This window comes from Salmo salar, chromosome 09 (genome assembly GCF_965601325.2).
Source record: "Salmo salar chromosome 09, fSalSal1, whole genome shotgun sequence".
Lineage (NCBI taxonomy): Eukaryota > Metazoa > Chordata > Actinopteri > Salmoniformes > Salmonidae > Salmo > Salmo salar.
In genome coordinates, this window is record NC_138299.1 from 71,576,799 (window position 1) to 71,590,309 (window position 13,511).

The following is a 13,511-nucleotide window of genomic DNA, read 5'->3' on the forward strand; positions in this document are numbered from 1 at the left end:
CAGGATCCCACATGATTTGGGTGGATCCCATCCTCCTTATAAAACCGGTTTTGTTTCCAAAATGTATTGAAATCTAGTATGTGGGACCGTGGGTGCAATCCTTGGCCGTACGAGTGAACCCACTGGGCACAGATGTCAATTCAATGTCTTTTCCACGTTGGTTCAACGTAATTTCCTGTGAATGGCGTGGAAACAACGTTGATTCAACCAGTGTGTGCCCACTGGGTCTTTTTCTCATGCAAGGATCTGGACACGGTGTAGTAGGGTATTGAGATAAACTTGGCTCATGTTTTTACTTTTACTTAAAAATGAATCGTGACCAACACGAAACACAGCCTGGACAGGTAAAGGTTTGCTTTTGAAGTATTACATTAAGAATTTAGAAAAGTACATTTTCCCCAAGATTTTAAAAAACATTTTGAATGCATTTTCCCCACTGCTGCACATGATTCCTCGTTGGCAGAGAAGCAGGCAGCTGTCGGTGGTGATGTGGGTGGGCGTTTCCGTGGCACTGGCCTGCGTCGTCCTATCCCTGATCACTACCCTGTGGTGGCGCTTTGTCAGCCGCAAACGCCATGGAGGACGACGGCGGCAACAGGATATGCAACTCCATAGAAAACAAGACATCGGTTTGACTTTGGACTATTGGTGTTTATAAGTAAAGCTTTATTTGGGATCCATTCATAACATTGTCTCTTGGCTTGCAAGGACATCCAAATGCCAGCATTTAATTTTGGTAGTATAAAAATGAACCAAAGAAAGACAAACATTAAAAATCATATAATTTCATTTGAATAGATTTAAAATATCTCATGTAGAACTCTTATCAGTTCCAGACTGTAACAGCAGAGCTCTCGTCTCTATGACATGATGCATGAGTCATTTTATTCTCATTGAGTTTGGTCTGTAATTTGTGGCATGAATTTTACTTGAATAGTGGTATATCTACCCAACGGTGGATTTGAACAGCATCATGCCACTTGGTTTGTTGTTGTAACTAACCTGAGTTCTTCAAGTGAAAATAATATTTTAATCCAAAATCACCTTGCAAATATTTGCTCTAATCTGATTCAAATATCTAAATACAATCTGGTCCTTTCTTCAGAAATAAATCACTAAACCATACTGGAAGTACAATGCATTTAACATTTACATATTTTTTTTGTATCTCAGTAGGCTATTCCTACAGAACTGCCCACATGGTGTAAACACTTCCAAACTGACTTAAACCAGGAACTTCCCTCACGAGCCAATTAAATACAACAACCCTCCAGACAAAGTGTGTTGTGATTGGTTCACCGAAGGCCGGGTCAACATCACGACCCCCGTGCCTTCCTGCTAGCAGCCGCACGCCTACTGTTGATGGCCTTGGTGCTGGCCCTCAGTTTTCTCAGACGCAGCTGTCGTAGCCTCAGCTGCAGGTCTTTGGGGAGCTTGCCCCCCTTGGCCAGGATCTCCTTCAGCCTCTGTTTGGGGGTCTTGGTGAGGCGGAAGTCACATATGGTGGGGTAATGCTCGTACATCACACGGCACATACGTGTGGATGGGTTGTAGCCCTCGGCGCTCACCGTGACCTCGTACTCGCCCGGGTTTAGCAGGCGCCAGTAGTCCCCGTCAACAACTGCAGTACAGGCAGGACACAAAATGGCTACAGGTTAGTGGTTGGCTTCTTTGGCCTACACCTTTCATAACATATTCCTGCAGTGCCCTCTAGGTGCAATTTTACGACATCATTTTGAGGTTTTCTTCTTAAATAATTTCCTGATGCGAAAAAATTTGCATGTGAGGAGGGAGACAGCCCACCTGATCTAATATGGTGGTCGATGTCATCCACTTTGATTATGGCATCTGCAATGCCAGCCTCTGTGTCTTTGTCTCTGATCACACCCTTGAGTCCTCTGTGGACCTTCAATACAAAGCAAAAATCTAGAGATCAACAACACCATCATGCTGTGTTTAAACTGTACTAGACACTATTGGTGGACGGACCTGCTCCATGTAGATCAGTAAAGACTCTTTGTTGTTCTCCCACTCGATGGGCAGCTCACTGGCATGGGGGAACTTATCACAGGACAACTCCACTGTCACATCGAAGCAATTGGTGTGTAGATAGCTGAAATCATTCATGCCTGGAATAGATTTCAGGCAAATAATCAAGAATGTAAATCTTAAAATGGTACTTGAAATGACAGTACAGTACCCTGCTTTTCAAAGACGATGAGATGAACAAGATCACAAAATGCATGACCATGACCATAAAAGCGGTGGAATTCTCACTTCCTTGGACCGTGTGCCAGTTGGCTCCGTTGATGATGTTGTTGTAGCGTTGGAAGTTTTCATTGTGACAAGGCCGGCGGTCTGGATTCGACATGACCTGGTTGGTGCTGGCATAGACCGTGGCCAGCCAGCGGAAGAAACTATTGTCCGGTGTAGGGGTGTCATCGCGAGGTGCCCAGTCTTCAGTCCTGTCGAAGGGGTAGGTGACCACCAGTTCACCCCCGTGGAGGTTGGCACTTAATACGAATGGGATGTTCTGCATCCAGTTAATGACAGCACGCGTCTCTAAGGCCACCTATTGGATATAGGTCAATGCCACAGGAATAATGCATTCAAACAATATATTGAAGTACAACAATTGAAATGGTTTATATTCTATGTGTGATAGTTTTGACATATTCTCAAGGATATTGCTACATGACAAATCAAGAGCTTGGTTCTATAAGGTTACACAGTATCTGCATTTTTGTCAAAATTGAATTATTGACATAGCCTTGTTCTGTTCAATGTTCTTTACCTATATAGTACTCTAAATACGCCAATTCATGTTTAGTTCAAAAGAATACCATTCAAACCAATGAGGGTTCAGAACTTTAAAGCCAATTATCGCAGAATCATCTTTTTGCAGATAGATTTAAGAACATTTTCGCATTCTTGATTTTCCCTAATTCGCTAACACAATATCATAGAGTGGATACTATTTGGTGATTTGATGTATGCGTGTGAATTCTAAATGTCAACTTACGAAGGCGTCCTCTGAGGTATAGTACTCTGGTATGGGGATGTAGTGGTTGATGAGTTTGGACTTATCGTTATTTTGGAAGTCAAATTCAACAGCATCCCACATGACTTTGTTCAGGTCAGCAAAGTTGTGGTTCATGTCGATGCCCTGGTAGCTATAGCGACCGAGCGCCCACCCCGCCAACTCGGAACCCTGGGATGAGAGAAGGGTCAGAGGTCAACATGGGCCTCTTTGAATGGTTAAAGGATATTTGACCAGTAATGTTGAGCATAAAAAAATACTCTCAGTAATAACACTATAATATATTATATTACAACAAAACATGTTATAACATGTTTTCTGAGACCTTCTTGAAGGCCATTTCATAACCATCGGGGTTCATGGATGGCAGCAAGTGGATGCGTGTCTCCTTGACCAGCCGGACGATGCGCTGGTTTCCCAGTTTGTACTCCTGACAGATATACTGCATCAGGTTGAGAAGCAGCTCCCTGCCCAGGGCTTCATTCCCATGCATGCCAGCCACATAGCGGAACTCTGGCTCGCCTGCAGAGGGAGACAAAGCACATGTGTAAACACAGCATAGCAGTGGCTACAAAAGTTGTTGTGACCAATGATTTATATATGCACTAGATGACTAATAGGTGGCGCTTTGTTGAAGCCACCTAGCCTCCATCTTGGCACTCCCCCAATGTTGTAATATATTTCCTATGGGGTAGTGCCAATATGGCCGACCAGTGGCTTCAAAGTCTCTCAATGGCCAAAACATAGCATCTGCAATCCAGGGTTTATATACAGTACATCATTGGTTGTGACCATTAGGTTAGAAGCCATTCTTCCATGCCGCTCTAGTTTACACTTATATAATCCACTGGCAGATGGTTCTGAAATCCAGCACATCCTCCCTAGATAGCTTTTTGGTTTTTGACTACTTCCCTTGAGCAACTTCCCATGAGTCAAGTAACAACGTTTCCGGGGGCGGGCCCAAAGAGATATGGCTGAGTGTAAATTCAATCAACAGCATTTAAAACTGTGGCTTTTACTTGGCAAACATAACAAAACACTGGTGTGATTGGACTGAATCTAACAGGTCAGGTGCAGACTTAATCATTTATTTAAAAAATGATGATTTGGTTGGGAGATTACTCTCGGCTTTGGAGGAGCACAAGCCACGTCTGTTCCTATGCTCAAGGGGCTTCTGTAGGTTCCGAGTGCAATGTTCTGGAATGTTTTTTTTAACCTCCCCTTTCTAATTCACACCACACAAACCACCCATTCAAATCATAGTTCCATAGATCCAAATAAGAAAATAAAAATCTCACATCTCATGACAACGATTAGAATTCTGTCCCTAGATGACCTATGAAGTCAACATTACTAACTGGATCTCCGAGATACTGTAAGACTAAAAAAAATATGCTTCCACTGAGCACAGACGGCAATTCAAAGTCTATTCCACGTTGGTTTATAACTGTGTTCTCATAACACAGCAAGAATGGATATGGAATCCTGGAATTCTGGTTACTGTTCCGGTTGAAATAAGGCCCCTAGTCTTAACCACAGAACGAATGCATTGTTGATAGAAAACACCTGTCCAGAGAGTCTGATTGGCACAGGTCCTGACTGTGTCAAAGCATGTAAATCACAGACAGTACATTCTTTGGACAACAAGAACCTCAGACACCCTCCCATAAACTATTTACATTTCTGTCCTCTCCTTTCTGTTGATCTTGCCTGTATTTTTTTTCACAGCTATGAAATGAATTGTACGGTCAGTTTTTACAGTAACAGTGCATCATACCTAAAGCCTTGTGTCACAGCAAAACATTTGGGGTTTGATAAAATAGGACCCCCCAAAAGAAACAAAGCACATATCTATCACCATGAACCCACTGACTGTGAGTTCACATTGTACATACTGGCACATGGGACGAAAAGGCAAAGGACTTTGCCAGTGGAACATTTAAACTAGTCTGGCTTATCCTCTGCCAATGGAATTGGAGGTTAACAACAAAATTAGGTCAAGTTGACAGACAAAAAAACATTCAAAGCTTTTTATTCTCTTAAAAAAACAAGCCAATATTCTAAATTGTCATTTTAAGACTAGTCAGCCTGTTTGAAACGGCTTCTCCTTATATTCCAGTGCACAGGCTAACCAGTTCTCTGTCTATGGCATTCCTGACTCTCTCTCCCATTATGAGTTCTGGCGGCAAGGGGTATTAGTGGTTGCCAGAGCTGGTAGACCGGCTCAATGGGCGCCGAGCGTGGTCAATGAGTCCAAAGCAAACACTTTAGACAAGTCAGAGTGAACAAGGATTGAGAGCATACTGTACAAAGTACTATAGCAGTGGCACTGCAGATAAGTTCCAACCTGGACTACATAGTAAACGTAAATCCAGGACACTCCAATTAGTATGATATGTTACATTTGGTATGATATGTATTCATTTGTGGATGTCTGTCATCCTTTTTGTATGATATGTTACGAATTACAATTCGTATGATACACTATATATACAAAAGTATGTGGACACACCTTCAAATTAGTGGATTCCGCTATTTCATCCACACCCGTTGCTGACAGGTGTATAAAATCGAGCACACATCCATGCAATCTTCATAGAGTGGTGTAAAGCTCGCCGCCATTGGTCTCTTGAGCAGTGGAAATACGTTTCCTAGAGTGATGAATCACGCTTCACCATCTGGCAGATGAATCTGGGTTTGGCGGATGCCAGGAGAGCGCTACCTACCCCAATGCATAGTGCCAATTAAAGTTTGGTGGAGGAGGAATAATGGTCTGGTGCTGTTTTTCATGGTTCGGGCTAGGCAACAGTTTGGAGAAGGCCCTTTCCTGTTTCAGCATGATAATGCCCCCGTGCAAAAAGCGAGGTCCATACAGAAATGGTTTGTCGAGATCAGTGTGGAAGAACTTGACTGGCCTGCACAAAGCCCTGACCTCAACCCCATCGAACACCTTTGGGATGAATTGGAACGCTGATTGATAGCCAGGCCTAATCGCCCAACATCAGCACCCGACCTCGCTAATGCTCGTGGCTGAAAGGAAGCAAGTCCCTGCAGCAATGTTCCAACATCTAGTGGAAAGCCTTCCCAGAAGAGTGGAGGCTGTTGTAGCAGCAAAGGGGGAACCAACTCCATATTAATGCCCATGATTTTTGGAATGAGATGTTCGACGAGCAGGTGTCCACATACTTCTGGTCATGTAGTGTATGTTGTGAATTGCAATTTGTATATATTTTATAAATTAGCAAAACGTATGACAGGTTACGAATTACAATTTGTTGTCGCTAATGTTAGCTAGGTGGCTAGTTGGCTAATGCTAATGCTACGGGTTACGTTTTAGCGTTAGGGGAAGGGTTAGCTAACATACATAAGTAGTTGCAAAGATGCTATAATGCAAAAGTTGTCCGTGATGAAATTTGAACACGCAACCTTTGGCTTGCTAGACATTCGCGTTATACACCCACCCACCCATCCACCCACCCTACTTTATTTTTGACATTTTTTTAAGTAACCTTTTGTCTTATGTAACCATACCAAACGTAACATATCATTCTAATTTGAGTGTCCCTGATTTACATTTCATTTGTTACGTCTAGTCTATGAGGCCAGGCTGTAAGCTATGTAGCATTGCCTTATGCTAAGACTTCATAAGGTGTAATAGGCCTATATCTACTCACCCAGCTCATGCTTTCCAGGGTGGTCGGAGATCTCCATGACGTACATCTTGAGACCCATGTGACTCTTCCCGATGCTGTAGATATGTGTAATGTCAGGGCAGGCCTCGGTCACTGATTTCATGAGCTGAGGAGGGACAGAGTTATGGTGTTGTCTGGTGGGCATTAGACTTCCATTCCTGTGGGACCCCCAGAGTATGCACATGTTTGGGGGGGAAATATATATTTTTGCATCCGGGGGGTCCACCAGGAATGGATTGAGTAAACACTGCCTTATGATGGTTAAGTGTGACTGAGAAGGAAGCATCAGTATGCACAGTACAGTTTTTCTACAGTCCAACTGGATACATAGTCTTGGTTTAGTTTGCTGAGCACATGGGGAGAGTGCGGTATGTGTGGACACGAGCCTAATGTTACATCGTACCGGTCAGACTCACCTCAAGCTCTTTACTGAGCGGTAGTGGCAGTGTAGTGAGGAGAAGAAAAACCCCTAATAATATTTGTTTTTCGGTGAGACTGAGGGAGGGAGCTCCAACCAGAAACCCTCTGCTTCCAGGACAGATTCAGTCAAGCGCCAGAGAGTAGATTGAAGTGAAGGGAGGAAGTTTCTTGCTAACTGTTGCATGCCATGTCCCTGCTGCTATGTTTATAATGCACAACATCACAAAATCTGAGCTAGCGTAGGATTTTCTTTTATGAGAAATTGTATTATTTTCTAAGTCACTGTTGTGTAGTTCTAAAATATGCTGAATCAGTTGTTTGGAATTCTAATGATGATTCTCTCAGACACACGCAACCCATTCGAAACCTCTCGCAACCCAAATTTAGGTTATGACCCCACACCACCAGTTGAGAGTTGCTGCTATATTCTTATTGGTCAAATATTTGTTAATTGTTGGAAGAGAACAGGAAGTAGTTGAGTTGATGTATGGCTGTGAAGGCCTTACTTTCCTCATCTCCTTGTAGTTGTGGTGTCTGAAGTCCAGCTTGTCTTGGGTGCCTTGCTCCGTCTGCTGCCAAGCGTAGATGTTGTTGGGATCTACAGGAGGGGAAAGACGCAACATAATGGAAATGCAATAAAATGTCAATGTCGTTGAGGTTATGATTCCTGTGTCTTAATCTAGTGTTGGGAGGATGTTGTGATGATGTTGGTGGACAAACCTGGCAGGGTACAGCCCAGAACCTCAGCTCTCAGACAGATAGTTCCGTTCTCGTACCAGCTCTGTGGATTGATGCGGATGTAGCGCGCCACTGTTGCCGACTCGTTAAATAGGGCCAACGCTGGAGTTTCAGTATCCTGGTTCCCCTCAAATACCTACAGTACAGGAAAATGCCAATAGTGGAGATAAGTCATGCTCCATGAAGAGATGACTTCATATTCAATGAAGTGTTTATTTCTTGTTTCTCGAATTGCAGACTGTATCTTTAATAGATTATACAATAACTTCCAATTTTGCAGTTTCCGTCTCTCTGCCAGTCACATTTTCAAACCAGTGCCACAGACTGGTAACTAGATGGTGCAATCTGCCACAGTGTGCCCATGGAGAGTAAGGCTTGTGGGTTGGCAAGGTGGCAAGGTTGGCACAGTGGAGTCAGCTTTGGCCAGGGCAGACTCTCAGCGCCATGGTCAGCTTGCCAACAGACAGTGGAATGTCATTGGTCAATGATGTCAGAGCACGATAGATATGAATACCTCACTGGACCACATAATGATTATTTATTATTATTTTTTATCTTTTATTTTTATTTCACCTTTATTTAACTAGGCAAGTCAGTTAAGAACAAATTCTTATTTGCAATGATGGCCTACCCCGGCCAAATCCAGGCGACGCTGGGCCAATTGTGCTCCGCCCTATGGGACAATTGGGTAATGGGTAATGAGGAATCAAATAGTATTGCTATTCAAGATATGAAAATGGGAAGAAGGGAATAGATTATGGTTACTACATATCATATTTTAATGTATTGAATCAACTCACTGCCTCTTTAGTCCCATTCATAGCTGGCTGCCAGACCAGGGTATCATTACTGAACTGGACCTTGTAGGTGAGTATGAAGTCCCAACTGTTAGGAAAGACAGGGGCAACTAATTAGCAATGTCCATACGACATTTACAATGCATACAATTCATTGCTATGGCTACATCACTGCACAATGGGGGCTTGGTGAACATGTGCCGTGACCTCCACTGACCTCCAGATTGAGCTGCGTCCCTGCAGGATGACCCCGGTGAAGCGCGTGGGTCGCCGGGCATCCACCTCCAGCCACTGTTTCTTATCCTCATACTGGGCGCACCACGCCCCATCATAGATGTCCCCGTCCTCAATACCCGACTACCCAGACAGACAGATTTTATTTACAAAGTGCATTTTACAAATCTAAACACAAGCTGTAGAGGTGGTTACCACAGAATAATGCATGGAGAAAATGGTAAGAATGGCAGTAACATTTGTTGTGTTTGCTAACAGTGGTGAGAGACCTGTAGACTAGTTCTTGGTCTCACCTGGATGTTGAGTCGACCGCGGTGAGGTCCAAGTCCCCGGCGCTTGTAGGACGAGGCCCGCAGCTGTGTGTCCTTCACCCTCAGAGACTCCAGCCCCAGCGGAGGGCACTCTGACAGTCACGTAAGGAGAAAAAGGTCACAGAGGAGAACATTGACTTGCAGAGAAGAAATGGATCTAACGTGTAAGAAAGCTGTCCATGAACATGACATGACATGTCCATGGGAATTACAAGTTGAATTTAATGCCTTGACAGGAGCGGTAGCAGAAGGGAGATTGAGAGACTGCCCACTGGGCACAGATGTCAATTCAACATCTATTCCAAGTTGGTGGAAACAACGTTGATTCAACCAGTGAGTGTCCAGTGGGTGCATACATGCGCAATTCTCTAAGGTATTTGAGCATGAAAGAGAGTGAGAGGGGAAAGTAATGAAGAGATGCAGAAGGGTTCGCAAGAAAGAGAGCAGAAGCGTGCAGGAAAGAGAGACTTCCTGCGTTTCCATGTGAGGAGCAGACAGGCGCTCATTGTCTGAGGAGCTAAGCCTGGTCGACTGGTCCTCTAAACACTAGTTCCTGTGTTAGGGCTGTGAGTGGTCTCTCTTAAAACCCTAATACCCTTTTGCCTTAGAGGCCTGCAGGATCTCTCCACGGGGGTCATTGCTCTGCTCCAAGAGCTAATTGTTTAAAACGACTCAAACTTTGTTGACAGTAGTCTGCCAAGTAAAGTAGCCAACTGATCTACTGAACTAGTGAAGTGATGCCAAAGACATTAACCTCATGTCAACAATGGTTTTGTCGTTTTAATGAAAATCGTGTTTTTACTCTGATACTATTTGTGTTAGGAGAATTGGCAAACATAAGGACTCAATGATTTCTTAGAGCTATCCTATTTAGAGCATAGGAAACCTCGTATAAGCTTTATGCATTAAATCATGTCCAACCTCAACAATTTGTATAGTTTCTTCAGTGTCGTCAGTTGAAGAGAGACAATTTTCAGAATGCAGTTTAGATATTACAGCAAACTATCCAGTGGCCTTTGGGGTTACTCATCACCATTTTACCGGTACATTAGTCATGGTGAAAAACAGCTTGGCAGATCAGCCAACCTACAACATGAATATTTAAAACATTAGACTCCCTTTTTCTGAGGAAAAACTGGGGAAACTCATAACTTCCCCCTGCTTTGTGGCCTCACGGTCCCCCTACTTTGGGGCCTTACGGTCCCTCTGCCTCATTACACACAAACTTCCTACTCGGCTCGGCTCCTTATTCAAGGTATATCTCTCCATCTGGCCCCTGTAATTCCAGTTCTCTTTCCGTCACATTTCCGACCAGATCAGGGGCACCAGCCCCCCCCCCCCCCCCCCCCCCCCCCCCCCCCCCCGCCACAGGGAGGGGCTTCCATGCAGCTCTGAGCAGTAATGAGAGAGAGGGAGAGCGCGAGAAAGAGAGAGAGAGAGAGAGGATGGGCAGGAAATACTACAGAAGACTAGGGTCAGTTGCTGGAGAACAAATGCAAAAGCACAACAACTATTTAAGCAAGGGAATGTTTTGTTTTGCTCTACTACTGCCAGTACCGTAGCTACTCTGTCATCAAGCAATGCTGCCAATGTCAGTTGTCTATCATTTATGCATTTCAAAGTTGAAGTGAAAATGTACCATGCTTTGTGCACGGTAAGGAAAAAGAGCGCTGCACAGTATACAGTATGTTGTCTATTAGGCATCTACCCATTCTCATACTGTACATGTCACTCGGGGAAGTTCCCCATACATACGTCCCACTGGCTTCACTGGCAGCGAAGGGTGCCCAATGATTTTGGGTTTGCTTTTTTTAACAACCTTGGGCTTGCGCTTCTTAGGTAGGACTTTGGGTTTCTTGGCCTTCTTCCATATCTTTTTAGGCTTCTTTACTGCCTTTACACTCCTGGTGGACCACTTGGCTACAAAAGGCAAACCATCTCATCAACATAAGATAAGGACTATACAACACATTCTCAGGCTTTACAGATATTGTGTCTTGGTACTGAACGTAGATAGCTGACTCAGCCAGTTTAACTCAGGGTTTTCTGATGGTCTGTGTCTACAAGACAGCTGGTTCCCATTACAACCTGATAATCCCCAAGCTAAACACTTGTAGAACCAACCCCCTGGACTTGGTTTCCAAGACCACAGCAATGCAGCATAGCTATAACAACCCCCTCCCTGTAACTCGTGTTTTCCCTGCCTTTAGCTCCACAGTTGTTATTTATCCCATTCGTTTGCAATGTGTGTTTTCAGAGTTGTTTGTTGATGGACATGGTCTAAATGATTTCAATGTAAGTAATTAAAGATAAAAATGTAGATGCTTTTTAACCAATAGGCTGTGCCCAAGGCCGAAATACCGCATTTGGGGCCCTGGGGAAAACCTTTTTTTGGAGGGGAAATGGCTAATTCCCCATATTTCAACACATTTTGACATGGGGCAGAGAGAAACATGTGCAGTTTATATTGCTATTATACACATTTTGCTATGAGGCTGAGAGATAATTTTGCAGTTGTAAAGCTAATTTCCTGCAATTTTACACTTTTTGCCATGGGACAGAGAGAAATGTGTTGTTTTTAAAGCTCATCTCATACTATTCTTCATATTTTGCTATGAGGATGAGAGAAAATGTTGCAATTTTAAAGCAAACGTCCTGCAAGTCTACACACGTTGGCACTGAAGGTTGGAGCCCCGGGGCACGTGCCCTGCAAGCCTGCTCTGTAATCTGGCCCTGGCTGTCTTTTTCCAGACATATCACACATTTACTTGATGCAGAAGTGAGATGTCAGATATCTGCCAAAAAATGACACTTGAAAGACACATGAGATCATTTAAAAATGTCTGTAATATCTACAGCAATGTCTAGCCTACGTCTATAATAACACATCACATAATGCATCATATTGTTTCAATATTTAATTTAGCAGTTGACCTGCATTTTACATCAGCAAATACATTTCAATGCCGCTCACCTAATTCGAGTGGTTCATCCTCAGGTTCTTTGTTCCATACTCTTTTTTCCACTTTCTTGTCGATACCCTCATTTAAGTCTTCTGTGTTGAAACTATAGTTAGCGGTGGTGGTCGTTCTCGGTGGTCTAGTAGTCGTTGCCAGTACCTTTGAAGTCGTTGTAGATGTCAACCTTACCGCTGGTGCGTTGGAGCTTTTATTGCTCTGGGTTGTATTTGGTTTAGTTGTAGAATCTCGTTTCTCAGTCGGAGTAACAGTTGTAGTTTTAATATAATCCACAGACCTCACTGTAGTTGTGCCATTGCCAGATGAAACGAGACCATGTGATCCACATATCAAACACGACAAAACAAAGGTAAAGTACAGGGCTTGTGCCATAACTGTCCCTTCAGACATTCCGGGTGAATATTGACAATTTAAACGTCCCCCACTCCACATGAAGGTCCACCCATAGACTTACATAATACGGATCCCGTGCACAATCCGTTGCGCGTGCAGAAGTAACGGGACCGCTGCCCATAAATGTTCTGTGTCCCGAACGTTTATAAAATCTTCACAATAAGAGCCCTCGTTTGACAGTTTTAAAAGGTACACGTGAAAGATATCATCACAAGGCTGTAGTTATTATTAAAGGAGGGAACTGTAAACTATGTCTTGGTCAGTTCTACTGAATAATGTCCAACAGTCTACTTTCTGAACCATAGCTCCACAATTATTTTCATATTATTAAAACGGTTCTAGTTATTTGCAATATAATTTTACACTAAGGATGCTAATGAGCTTTTCATTTGATAGAAAAAAGCAGAAGCTGCTTCAGCTTTTGCTTGATGTGCTTGTGATTACAAAACAGAACAAAGTAACGCTGAAGTCCCAAATATTGATGGGGATGTGCTTCCATCTAGTGGCCAAAGCGGAGTATTACAACCACCAAATTCAACAATTACTTTCAGTTTGAATATAGTAGATAAACGTAGAACATTGCTTCATTTGCTCAGACTGAGCATGCAGGGACTGGCATGGCAATGATTGCTAAAACCTATTAAGTTAATAAAATTATAACGTGTGCATTTATTGTCTATGTTTTGGTAGGGATATCTAAAGAGAGCTGGGACAAATGTCAGATGTATTAAAGGCAATGTTGCATTTCTCAGCAAGTATAGGACATTTGTCACAAACTGGTGATAAAAGCTCCTAGAAATGCGAAATAAAAGGCTTACTGTCTTGTCATTTAACTGTAAAATTGTACATGGAATCCATATGGATTGTTTCTTGTGATCATCGAATAATTAACATCTTAGGGCTATGAT

General features: G+C 43.2%; 1 protein-coding gene across 2 annotated transcripts; it reads right to left on the minus strand.

The window, feature by feature from the left end:
• Positions 1-643: 643 nt before the first annotated feature.
• cpxm1b (carboxypeptidase X (M14 family), member 1b) lies at positions 644-12,791 on the minus strand. Of its 2 annotated transcripts, XM_014212072.3 has the most exons (14): positions 12,207-12,791; positions 10,988-11,152; positions 9,215-9,324; positions 8,905-9,044; positions 8,691-8,775; positions 7,873-8,026; positions 7,659-7,750; positions 6,715-6,838; positions 3,366-3,562; positions 3,023-3,211; positions 2,278-2,572; positions 1,990-2,129; positions 1,804-1,906; positions 644-1,621 (listed from the first exon to the last, which is right to left on the minus strand). In XM_014212072.3, exons 1-14 carry the CDS (start codon positions 12,640-12,642, stop codon positions 1,317-1,319), a joined length of 2,535 nt encoding a protein of 844 aa, XP_014067547.2. In that variant the 5' UTR covers positions 12,643-12,791; the 3' UTR covers positions 644-1,316. The 2 variants fall into 2 exon arrangements, with proteins under 2 accessions (XP_014067547.2, XP_014067548.2); XM_014212073.3 differs by lacking the exon at positions 10,988-11,152 and having other exon boundaries at positions 12,207-12,781.
• Between the last annotated feature and the right edge of the window lie 720 nt (positions 12,792-13,511).

Coding starts and splice junctions, on each gene's coding strand:
- cpxm1b (XM_014212072.3), bottom strand. CDS start 12,642: ATGTGGAGTGGGGGACGTTTAAATTGTCAATATTCACCCGGAATGTCT. Junction 8,027..8,690: donor TGAATGGGACTAAAGAGGCA/GTGAGTTGATTC, acceptor CCTGTACTGTAG/GTATTTGAGGGGAACCAGGA. Junction 6,839..7,658: donor ACTACAAGGAGATGAGGAAA/GTAAGGCCTTCA, acceptor GTCCCTCCTCAG/CTCATGAAATCAGTGACCGA.